We start from the raw sequence: 12,943 nt of genomic DNA, 5'->3' as shown, positions 1-12,943 counted from the left end.
AAGTGCCAGTGTTTTTGAAGGGGAAAAATAAGAGTTTATGGGAGAAACAATGGTTACGTAGGTTCAGCAGTTGAGGATAATCCAGGAGACACAATACAATCGATGCTATAAAGAGAGAAGGAAGAATGACCCCGGGGAAGGTACCCTTGAGCAGGTGAGTGGCGACCGGATTCAGTGCACAGGTTGAAGGCTTGGCTCTTGACAGGAGCTTGGAAAGTTCATTTATGTCACAGGAACACAGGCTGGATCTTGGGAGCAGATGCTAGTGATGGAAGTCTGGAGAATTTCTCTCCAGGTTGCTCACGTTTTCTTACTCAAGAGGGGAGCAAAGTCATGAGCTGAGAGTGATGATGGAGACAAAGCCAAGGTGAGTGAAGACAAGCGTGGAAGAGTTGGTTGGGAGACTGGGGAATGGGAGAGGAGGTTGAATAAGGTTGAAATGGGGGTTGAATGGAAGAGGAGGTTGAAAAGTATACTGCAGACAAACAAACAAATTAACCGTACTACAATGGCCAGATGGGATTAAGGTTCATTTTCAGTGTGGGTTAAAAGATTTTAAAAAAGACCGTAAGCATCCTTTTCTCCAGTCACGTTCGGTTGTGCGAAGGGTTGGATCCAATCCACATTGGGGTTTTTGTCAAGTGAGTCCAGTGAAGCAAGAGTGGGTTGGGGATTGAGCATGTGGGCGAGAGGGGTGCTTATAAGGAACATAAATTTAAGTTGAGTAGGAGAGAGAGGACAGGAAAGGGGTAAGGGACAGTGGAAGATGGCAGAACAACAGAGCAGAAGTACTTGAGGCAAAGGATTATTGGAAGTACTCTCTTAGAGGAATGAGCTACAAAGACAGGAGGGATTATGAAGGATTTACAATCATGAAAAATGACAAGGTAGAGATGCCCCCAGGAGCATGTGACCCTGGGAGGGTGAAGACCGAGCTCATCAGGGAAGATAGGGCTCTCTTTTCTTTTCCCACCAGCATAGAGCTTGGGACAAGTAGGCACTGAATAATCATCAGTTGAACAAATGGGGGGTGACTACCAACTGGCTTCCACAGCAGTTCTGATGTGTTTCCTACCTTCTCTGTTCCATCCCATTTGCTCTTAGTCCCGGATTGCTCGGGCACAATTTGTCTCAGATCGATGAGAATTAGCACAGGTGACCCTTGGCACAACTATGACACCAAAATTCCTAGTAGTGGCTCTTGCTTCTCTTTCAGTGCATATTTAACATCTTCTTATTCAGAGACTTCGAGGGACCTGGGTGGTCCCACTGTTTCCCGTTGCTGCATCACTTCCAACCTCCGAAACCTGCTCTGGGAACAGAATAATATTGCCTGTTTATACCTCAGAATGGATAAGTAAATGTTTCCTCTCTTGGGAGGACACATTGAACTTATTTTTAATGTTAATTTATTTATTTTGAGAGAGAGAGAGAGAGAGAGAGAGAGAGAGAGAGCATGGGCAGGGAGGGCAGAGATAGAGGGAGAGAGAGAATCCCAAATAAGCTTTATGCATCAGGACAGAGTCCAACGCGGGTCTCGATCTCATGAACTGTGAGATCATGACCCGAGCTGAAATCAAGAGTCAGACACTTAATCGACTGAGCCACCCACGCACCCCTGGAAGGACACATTAAAAAAAAATTTTTTTAATGTTTGTTTATTTTTGAGAGAGAGACAGAGACAGTGTAAGGAGGGGAGGGGCAGAAAGAGAGGGAGACACAGAATCGGAAGCAGGCTTCAGGCTCTGAGCTCTCAGCACAGAGCCCGACGCGGGGCTCGAACCCACGAGCTGTGAGATCATGACCTGAGCCGAAGTTGGACGCTTAACCGACTAGCCACCCAGGCGCCCCTGGAAGGACACATTTTAATGGGGCAAGGGAATAAAAGATTTGGCCTCTGTGAAAACTTTGCAGATGTCAGGAAAGTAGACCACGGGGTCTGGGGTCAGGAGAACTCATGTTCTTGAAATCAGACCTTTGCCCTGGGTGGGCTGTGGGTGGGGGGAGTAGCATTGGGTCAGTGGGAAAATCTCACCATAGACCTGTTTACTTCACTTTTTTTTTCTTTGTTCTGAAAGCACAGGCTGCAGTCCTGACATGGCAGTCCCAAAGCGTGGGTAAGTTTCCCCACTCAGGGAGGAGAGGGTGTGGGTGGCTCAGTGAGGCCTTTAATTGCTATCTTAATTAACTTTACGGAGGTATAATTTATATACTATATCCAATTAGCTTTATTGAGGTACATTTTGGAAACTGTATACACCTTTCAAGCATGAAGTTCAGTATGTTTTGGAAGTAATGTGCCAATCAAGATACAGAATATTGCTATCACCCCAGAAATTCTTCTGTGCTCCTGTGCAATCAGTTGCCCCCTAGCCCCTACCCAGGAAACCACGGTTCTGTTTTTTGACACCACAGATGAATGTTGCTTGTTATGAAGCCTAATATAAATGCAGTCCTACAAGATGTCCTCTTTCAGGTCTGGCTTCTTTTGCTCATACTTTTGCTTATTATTTTCCACTGCTGATTAATATCCCATTGAATGGGCATACCACAATCTATGTACCTATTCACCCAATGATGGCTGTTTGTGTTGCTGGGTTGTTTTTTGTTTTTTGTTTTTTGTTTTTAATTAATCAGCAGTTATTTTAAAATGTTTTTTTAATGTTTTTTTTTTTTTTTGAGAGAGAGAGAAAGAGAAAGAGAGTGTGCGTGCAGGAGAAGAGAGAGAGACAGAGAATCCCAAGCAGGCTCCACGCCAGCCGTGCAGAGACCGACACGGGGCTCAAACTCATAAACCATGAGATCATGACCTGAGCCGAAATCAAGACTCAGATGCTCACCCATTTGAGCCACCCAGGAGCCCGATTTGCAATCAGCAGTCACCAAGCTTCACTAAGCACCAGGCGATGAGCTAGGCGGCGGGGGGGGGGGGGGGGGGACCCCGACCACCACCATCCCACACAGCTAGAAAGAAACATAAAGTCAAAGAACTTTTAACATTTTTAATTTGGTATGCTTTATACATTGCCTGGATCCCCCTTTCCATTGTCTCTGCTGATGAGCTCAGGCAGACGACAGAACAAGTGGTCAAACAGCCAGGGAGGTACGACGGAAACTCTGGGACCACCACTGGAGACTGGGCTTGCCTGCTTGCTGTGGGGTTTTGTCTGCCTGTTTTGAACACTTGGGTTTGTGCTGGCGATTTTTACATCATGCATTAACATGGTTGCCCCAGTGTTCAGCTGGAACGAGGCTGCTCAGGAGTTCTTGATCTGCTGGCTGACCCACCAGCTAAACTAGTTGGGGATACACTAGTTCATAGAAAGCCCAGCTGTACAGAGACCACCAGGCATGGAGTCCCACTTGCCTGGGACTCCAGCCGCATTACCCCTGTCTGATAAGAGCACCGTGAGCCACTTGGCTGTCACTTTGGAGAGCAACAGAACTTGAGGTAACTACATCAGAGCCACTCTGAACACACATTTAAATTCTCCAATCCTTGTAAAAAAAAAGGGGGGGGGCGCCTGGGTGGCTCAGTCGGTTGAGCGTCCGACTTCGGCTCAAGTCATGATCTCACGGTCTGTGAGTTCGAGCCCCGCATCCGGCTCTGTGCTGACAGCTGAGGGCCTGGAGCCTGCTTCCGATCCTGTGTCTCCCTCTCTCTCTGCCCCTCCCCTGCTCTCACTTTGTCTCACTCTGTCTCCCAAAAATAAATAAATGTAAAAAAAAAAAAAATTCTCCGATCCAATTATACGCACTGGAAAAATAAAGCCAAACCCCGCATTTCTTGAACAACACGGTCCCAGAGGCAAGTTAACCATTTCATCCGGTGCTCGAGAGAAAAAAACAGCCCGATCCTTATTCCCAAAGATAAAAGTGTCTGAGTGGAAGACACTTAAGAAGAGACTGTACAGTATTTCCCAAATTGCGTGTTTTGTACTTTATGGGAGATATAAGGGATTTTTAAGGGTCCTATTAACAGTGCAGGAGTTTCACATCACATGCTGGCTTGACCGGAGATGCCACTCTCCTGAGGGCCCTTCCATTGACAAACAGGCTTACGCTATTATTGTTTTGTCGGACCCTCATGCCCACCCTGTGGGCAAACAAGGCAACTACCGGCGTCTCCTTTTGCAAATGAGGTCGCCGAAACTTAGTAAAGAGCAGTGCTGGGACCAGGGAGAGTAAGCGATGGATCATTGCAAATGCAGCGTGGGATCCTGTCTTTTTTTTTAAGATGCTGACATTTTGTTCATCACGGGCTTTTTGCCTTTAAGTGACTTTTAAAATATCGTGTTAAAATGTTAACGACCGTGATTACTGAATCTCTTTGCACCCGAAGCTGGTGCCTCAATGACCTTATTCTAGGCCCCGCCCTGCAGGCCGAGAGGATTAGCTTGAATCCTATGAAGTATCCGTTTACTACGTGTCAGAAAGGGCTGAATAGCAATAATTTTGTATGGGTCCCCCTAATGGATGCTTCCAGGAAGGAGTCCTACGCGTCTCTGTGCTACGTGTGACTGTTTTATTTTGGGGCGTGCAAAGGTCCTCAGCCTGGCTGCACATAGATCCAGCCATGGGGTTTGTGTTATAACCAGAATCTCAGGCTGGGGGGTGGGTGGTGGGTGGAGAGAAACGGTATATGTGTTCCCAAAAAACTCCTCCAGCGTGGACTACTGGATTACAGCTTCTGGATCAAACTCAGTCTAGACCAGGCTAGAGGGAGAGAAAATACCCTGGATTCCAATTCTGGTGGCCTCACTTTCTAACCACAAGAGTTGAGGCTAGTTGCACGTCGTAGAGAGTGTTGAGTAACACATGTGTTTAGCGCAGTGCTGGGCCCTGAGAAACCCTGGACACCCGTTAATGGTTCGATGCACTATTACTTGGTGCTGAGGCCCAGAGAAGTGAAAGTCACCCAAGGTCACCCGGCAAGTTCATGAAAGGGTTGGGTTTGTGGGCCAGGTCTTTCTGGCCCCGTATCTAGAGCCAAAAGAACCACGTTTGAGATCCACTAAATGCTCCCTCTAAGGATGATGCACTCGGCAACTAGCCCACCGGGAATGAAGGTTACTCCTGGCCAGAGAGGAGCTGACCAGGCAGGGGGAGCCGAAATGAGCAGGTTCCTGTCCCTGGAGGATTGCCCTCCTGCAGGGGAACCCCCCCCCCCAACCCCCCGCAGCCTCTACTATCTTCCGTGGCCCAGACTTCTGACTAGAGCTGACGGCTGCTTCCTTTTCCTCGCCTTTAACCTTTCCTGTGCTGGCTTCGGCTCCCCTCACCTCAGCCCCAGCCAGGGACTTCCTGATTACTGAAACCACAGGCACCACTGGGGACCTCTGCCTTGCGGGCACTGCCAGTAACTCACTTTCCCGAGTTCCTTTCCCGTTTGGCTTTCTGTCACACTCCACAGGCCAAAGAAAGTGACTCGGCGGGGCCCAGCCTCATCTCTGGACACCTCTCCTCCTCACCTCTCGGGTTCCAAGCAGCCCCAAAGTCTCGTGGCGCCTCGGCCCTGAGGCCGCCCTGCCTGTGCTCTGTACTCGCCACCCTTCTGACCTGGGAACCCCCCCACCCATCTCGCTCTCCAGGCAAAGCCCCGGTCAGCCTTCGAACCCGGAGCTGATCAGCAAGCTCTCTGGTGGCCCCGCTGCCTCCAGGCCATTCTGTCAGGGGCTTCAGTGACTGCCTCCTTTCACAGCAGTTTTCTAGAATTCGGTTGTATCCACTTTCTCCCCGCATACCGGACTGTGAGCTCCTTTTGAGGCAAAAGCCGTTCCCTTCATCTCCCCGGAAACCAGGAAGCTCACGTCTCTAGCGATCAGAGCCATGCCCCCTGAGCACCCACTGCCTGCCAGGTGCCATCCTGGCCATTATTCACGGTCTCATCCTTTTAGCCAACAGCCAAACGAATATCACCATCCTACGTAGTTTACGATCAAGGAAAGCGAGGCGCTCGGAGCCCGCATAATGTCCCCGTGATCATACAGCTCCTCTGAGGAGCAGGTGGAATTCGAACCCAAACACTTGAACTTGTAGGGTCTGTGGCTTCACCACCCGGCTATCCATCCAGGAAGGATGGGGAATGCCTGACAAGAGGGAGCTAGGGAAGGGGTTTCTCCCTTCCAGGAGTCCAGGTCTTACTGGGGCCAGAGCAAGCACATGGGCAGACCCACACAGAGCATGGGAAGATACGAGGGGAAGCAGAATCAAAAACCACAATGCGTGCTACAGAGAAGTGCTTCTCCAGCGTGTATGTACCTCACCCAGAAATCTAGTGAAACTGTAGATGTGGATTCACATGGGGACGGGACCTAAGACTGCATTTCTAACAAGTTCCCAGGTGATGCTGATGCTGCTGGTCCCGGGTCCACACTTTAAGGAGCAAAGATGAACGCTGAGGCCAAAGTAGACCTTCAAAAGAGGGAGATTTCAGTGTAAGCTGCGGAAGTCTGGGACAGTGTCCTGGGTCTGCGATGATGGCGGGGCTCTGGGCGGAGGGAAGGGAGGGAAACATCCTCCTTGGGGTCATCCACCACCCTGCTCTCAGGAGCCTGGAGGAGGGGTGGTTCCAAGGACCTGTGATTTATGCCCTAAAGCCACCTTGACACCCCACCCCCCCTTAACGAGCAGCTGCACGGAGCAGGAGCTCCACGTGTGAATAGCCTGTTTTTGAGAAATGTCCCATTCTGATCATGTCAGGAAACATTTTGCAGACTCAGAAGTCAGAGCCAAAGGGAAGTGCCGCGTGTCCTACAATTAGCTGCAGTAGTTAAATAGGAACAATCTTTCCCCCAAGTGGTTCCTCTTGAGGGAAACGTTTCTGCTGGCTCCAGGACTTTTTGGCCATCTATAAAGCTTCACAATGGAAAATAAAGAAATTCTCAAGGAGGACGAGTTCTCGGCTAGCACTGGAGAAAGAGAAACTATCAACCAAACCATGTTCCCTGCAATGGAGACCTTTGAAATCAACGGTAAAGTACTCCTTCCCAGTTAATGACCTTGCCTGGTGATGTACTTTTTCTGTTGGCAACATGAGAATGGACAAGGTGATAGGAAGCCTAGGTTTGTACCGACTCTCACTAATCCATTTCTGGAGTGCTTCAATCTGGAGTTCGTAGAATGCTAGTAATAGATGCTGTATCGTTAGCATATAGTTGGGGTTGCTTTTTTTAGCTTCGCAATAAATTGTATTCAAATAATTTCCCCAGATTAATGCAGTTACCATACGCTCCTCCTTTTTATTAGTGTCTTATGTGGACACACAGATTGTGCGATGAAATGGCAAAACAAAACAAGAGGGATGAAAAGTCTCCACAAAACTAAAGCCAGTGCCACGTCGCTATTTAATGTAATTCCTTGAAAATTCTTTAAGGTGACTTCCATAATAACTGATGTGTTGATCAGGGAGTGCTTTCTCCAATTCGTGTGGGCTAGGCAATGTTTGTAGCTTCATAATTAGTTTGTCTTAGATTCGCTTCAGGTTTTAAAAATTCAGGCAACTCTGTCGTCTTTATTTTCCCCCTCATTGTTATACAGGTGGTGCATTTTTTAAATCTTCTAGACTTTAAAGTCACCAGGGAGTGTTTTCCGCAGGGGATCTCTGGTTTTCCATTGCAGAATATCCTTTCGGAATTGCCTTCTGAACTAATGAGTCATTCCCGCTCCCAGTCTTTTCTGGAAGTTGTATGTTCAGAGCAAGCGAACTTCTGTCCCCTGGCCTGATTCGTCTCTCCCCTCCAGCATTTGTTCGTGCGGTCACCGGCTGGGATGTAAGGGGGCACAAAGATGAGGGGGTTGGGTGTTCTGCCTTTAGGAATCTACAGTGTGGTAACAGAGAACGCATGCACGCAAATGCCTTTAGTAATCGTCGGCTATTCAGAACTTGGGGGAACGCAGCATTGCCGATAAGTGCCTTTTAAGGTACTGAAAATGTGCAAGCTAAGTCAGCTGATCAAACACATTCAGCACCTGCTGGGCACTGTTCTCGGCACCGAGGGAACAAGCAAGAGTAAATGGGGAGCCTTCAGTCACGCTGGTGGTGGCAGGATGAGGCCACCCGTGAACTATTTCTGAACAATTTGTCGCCAGCACAGGACAGATCTATGGACAGATCCAACCTGGTCTCGCGTGAAGGTCAGAGGTGGGAACTCTTCTGAAGTTTAAAGAATAAAGGGAATTAGAGACAGAAGATGCTGGCTGGAGCAGGAATAGAGGACCACACGTTTATGATCTATTCACAGGGGATATTTAGAGAAACACAAATGGTTCCATGAGGTGGGGTCAACACTGAGTGGGGAAGTTCAGAGGGGACTGAGACTAGGACCAATTAATTTCGACTTTGTCCTGAAGGCAATGGGGAGCGTTGAACGTTTGACATTGGGCAAAGAGGCATTGGTTTGCATTTGAGATTACCGGATGTAAACACAGGACGAGCTACAAAGAGTAACTCTGAGGACAGAGAGAAGCATGGCAATAAGAGACGATAAGAGGTGATGGTTATGAGGAAGGGAAAGGGAGAATGCTCTGGAAAGATATTAGAAGTCACATCAGTAGGACTCTAATGGCGGGGCAACGCAAGTGAGGGGGGAGGCCAGCTTCAAGGAGGGATTCCAGCTTTCTGACTTGGTTTACGGAGGGCGCTAACTAAAATTCTGACCAAAAACCGAACGAACAAACAAAACCCTCCAGCTTCGTTGGAAGGAACATTTTTCTAAATGCATTGACAACTTCCTGTCTTCTCATACAAAGATCGCGGGCCATACGGAACTTTCCAGATGAATGCCGTTATGAACAGTAATCACTGTGAGGCTCTGTAACATAGGGACCCCCTCAGGGCTTACTGAAATGAATAAAACTCCTTGCTTCAGCACTACATGGCTCCAAGCATCTTCCTTTCTTTCTTCCTCCCTCGCTCCCTCCCTTTCCTTACGTCTCCTGAAGATGGCTTTCGTTTTCTGAAGAGACTCAACCTACCGCTGGTCTTGCTGCGCAGAAGGCCCACCAAAACCCCCGGTGTTTCCTCGGGGACCAGTACGAGCTTCACCCTCCCCCTCAACGGCGGAGCGTCTGGCCTTGAACAAGAAACTCTCCCCTTGTCCCCTGTGTCAGTATCCTTCTGGGATGCACTCCTGTGCACCTTTTGGAAAATTACGGACATTTTTCTTTATTGAGCTTCCTGTCTTTCCCCCAGCGTGTCTGGCTTCTCAAGAAGGAGCTCTGTTAGCACATCAGGAAGCTCTTGCGGTCCGTGGGATGGAATCTGTCTGGACCTCTCACCCGGAGCCCTCCACTATTTCGGGCCTCACGTCTTGCTTCTCGTACGCCTTCCCACCAATTTCAGAACATACTTCTTGACAGAGAAAACCCCCAACACACGGGTAGAAAAGTTGTTTGTTCTGCTTAACAGGAAGCACCGCCCCCCCCCCCCCCCCCGCCCCAGCGGTGGGTTTAGCTGTCTCTTCTTCCTGCTCTAAAGATGATTTTAAATATTCTCCAAATAGACCTGAACACTGGGCTCTATTTGGGGTCAGCCCTGCTGATGAGATTGCTGTCACTCCGGGTCCTTGTTCTGACTTTGGTTTTTGTCACGTCACTATTTCTCAGCATCTTTTAGACATCCAGCTCCACCCTTGAGTTCTTTTTTTCCTAGCTTTTTATTATGAAACCATTACAGACTCACAGAAAGTTGCAAAAACATGTGTAGGGAAGTCTCTGTGACCCCCCCCACCCGGTTTCTCCCGGTGAGAACATCTTGCGTAGCTACAGTATCACAACCGGGAAATGGATATTGGTACAACTTATAGAGCTCAGGCATTCGTGTGTGTGTGTGTGTGTGTGTGTGTGTGTGTGTGAATAGTTCTCTACGAGTTTATCCTATGTGCATATTTGTGTAACGATCACCAGCATCAGAATACCGAACTGTTGCATCACAAGACTCTGTGTCATGTTATCTTTATAGCCACACATGCATACCCCTCACCGCCCCCCACCGGCGATCCGCGTCCCCTGGCAATCATCAATCAGTTCCCCAATTCTACAGTTTTGCCGTTTAAAGAATGGTGTATAAACGGAATCACACAGTATGTAACTTTTTTAAGACTGGCTTTTTTTCCACCTAGCACGATTCCCTCGAGATCCATCCAAGTTGGTGTATGTATCAACAGCTCTTTTATTAAGGGGTGTTTCTCGTGAGTATTACTCCATGATATGAATGTACCGCAGCGTGTCTCACCACGCACCCCTTGAAAGACATAACACACTGTTGCCAGCGTGGAGCTACTACGAATACAGCTGCTATGATCATTTACGAAAAAGTTTTTGTGTAAGCCTAAGTTTTCATTTCTCCGGGATAAACGCCTCCAAGTGAGGCGGCTGCATTCTAAGTGTGGGTTTGGTTTTTTAAGAAGCGGCTGATCCATTCTTCCAGCGTGGCTGTGTCATGTTACGTTCCCACCAGTGACGTACAGCTGACTCAGTTTCTCTGAGTCCTTGCTGGCAATTGGTATTTTTACTATTTTTATTTTAGCCATTCCGATGGGTGCCTGATCGCGATATCCTATTGTAATTTTGATTTGCATTTTCCTAAGGGCTGCTAATGTCTGCAAATATTCTCTCCCAATCTGTAACGCGTCTTTTCATCCTCTTAACAGTCTTTTACAAAGCAAAAGTATTTAATTCTATGGGGGAGGCCCTACCTAGCAATTTTCCCTTTTACAGATTTACAGTCTAATTTCCCCTTTTGCAGATTTACAGAGATTTATAGATTTACAGATTTACAGATTTACAGTCTAAGCCTTCTTCACCTGGCCTGAGGGCCCACAAGTTTTCTCTTATGTTTAATTCTAAAAGTTTTATAGGGGAGGTGGGTGAGGGGATGGGCTCCACGGGTGATAAGTATTAAGGAGGGCACTTTTGGGGATGGGCACTGGGTGTTGTGTGTAAGTGATGAATAACTAAATTCTACTCCTGTAACCAATACTACACCATACTTGTCGATGTCGAAACATCAAGTAGCTATTCCTCACATTTTATTCTTTTTCAAGGTGATTTTAGCTATTCTGCAGTTTGTACCTTTCCATGTAAATTTTAGCATAAGCTTACTGATACCTACAAAAAAAAAAAAACCTTTCTGGGATTTTATCGGAATTGTGTTACACTTCCAGATCAGTTTTGGAGAATTGACATCTCACTATGTTTAGTCTTACAATCCGTGAACACAGTGCATCTCCACATTTATTTTGGTCTCTGTTTTTGTTTTTTTTGGTTTTGTTTTTTAATCAGGGTATTCAAATTTTCAGCCTACACCTCCTGTATACATTTTGTCGCCTTCATATCGAAAGAGTTCCTTTCCTTTGGAGCGACTGTAAATGTCATTATGTTTTAATTGCGATTTCCACCTATTTGTCACGAGTATATCAGCATGTGACTGAATAAGAGAGTGAGAACAGACATCCGTGCCTTCTTCCCAATCTTCAGAGCAAATGATCCTGTTTCATTATTATGTATCATGGTGGCTTTAGATATTTTTAGATGCTCCTTTTTTTTTTTTCAAGTTTTATTTATTCATTTTTGAGAGAGAGAGAAAAGAAGCACACGCGTGCACACAGGCAGGGCAGAGAGACAGGAAGAGAGAGAATCCCAAGCAGGCTTTGCACTGTCAGAGTGGAGCCCCAAGCGAGGCTTGAACTCACAAACTGTGAGACGATGACCTGAGCCCTAATCAAGAGTTGAACGCTTAACTGACTGAGCCACCCAGGCACCCCATTAGATGCTCCTTTTTTTTTTTAAGTTCAGAAAATTCTATTTTATTTCTAGTTTGTTGAGAGTTTTTACTTATGAATTTATTATTTATAGAGTTAGAATTATGAATTATAATTATGAGAGTTTCAGTATGAATTTGATTTTGTCAAGTGCTTTTTCTGTGTCCATTATATGGTTATCTGATTTTTCTTCTTTAGCTCATTGATATGGTGGATCATACTGATTGATTTCTGGATATTGAATCAGAGTTACATACCTAGAAATCCCATTTAGTCATGGTATATAAATTCTTTTTATACATTGTTTAACATGGTTTACTAATATTTTGTGGAGGATTCTTATGTCACATTTCATGAAAGGTACTGATCTTCAGTTCTCTTTTTTTATGTTATCTTTGGTTTGCATTTTCAAGATAATCCTGACCTCCTAAAATGAGTTAGGAACTGTTCTCTACTCTTCCATTATCTTGTAAGAGAGTATGTAAAGCTAGTGTTAATTCTCTTAAAGGTTTGATAGGATGTTCCAATAAAATTATCTGGGCCTTGACATTTCTTTTTCAGGCGCTTTTTCAGTACGAATTAAGTTTATTTAATATATACAGACATTCATATTATGTATTTCCTATTGGCTGAGCTTTGGTAGTTTGTAGTTTTTGAGAAATTGATTCATTTCTTCCAAGTTGTGAGCATAAAGTCAGTGACAGGATTTTCTTATTTTCTTGTTCCGGGCTGCAGGAACTGTGGTGATAACTCCTATATGAGTCCTTATATTGATGATTTGTGTCTTTTCCTCTTTTAACTTTGTGAGTCTTGCCAGAGCTTTATCGGTTTTATTGATTTGATTCATGGAACCAGTGTTTTGTTCTTTTGATGCTCTCTTTCGTTTTCCTATTTTAAATCTCATTGATTTCTGCTCTGATCTCTGTTATTTTGTTTGTTTGTTTGTTTGTTTGTTTCTGGTTGCTTAAGGTTTATTTTGCTGCTCTCTTCCAATTTCTTGAGCTAGGACCTTAGCTTATTGGATTGAGACCATTCCTTATTTGTAATGTCAGCCTTTAGTGCTGCTATGAATTTCCTTCTCAGTGCTACTGTAGCTGAATCCAATAATTTGATATGTTGTATTCTCACTTTCAATCAGTTGTATTTTTTTAAATTTTTATTTAAGGGGTACCTGGGTGGCT

General features: G+C 45.9%; 1 protein-coding gene across 1 annotated transcript in view; it reads left to right on the top strand.

Annotated features, from left to right (window-relative positions):
- Positions 1 to 6,784: 6,784 nt before the first annotated feature.
- MARCO (macrophage receptor with collagenous structure) overlaps positions 6,785 to 12,943 on the top strand; it is a 40,422-nt gene continuing 34,263 nt past the window's right edge. The window contains exon 1 of the mRNA XM_043576593.1: positions 6,785 to 6,974. Within this exon, the coding sequence (XP_043432528.1) occupies positions 6,866 to 6,974 (109 nt within the window). The 5' untranslated portion in view covers positions 6,785 to 6,865. The remainder of the gene's footprint in view (positions 6,975 to 12,943) is intronic.

Source organism: Prionailurus bengalensis, chromosome C1 (genome assembly GCF_016509475.1).
Source record: "Prionailurus bengalensis isolate Pbe53 chromosome C1, Fcat_Pben_1.1_paternal_pri, whole genome shotgun sequence".
Lineage (NCBI taxonomy): Eukaryota > Metazoa > Chordata > Mammalia > Carnivora > Felidae > Prionailurus > Prionailurus bengalensis.
Note: the sequence above shows the minus strand (reverse complement) of the source record. Positions and strands in the feature narration are given on the sequence as shown.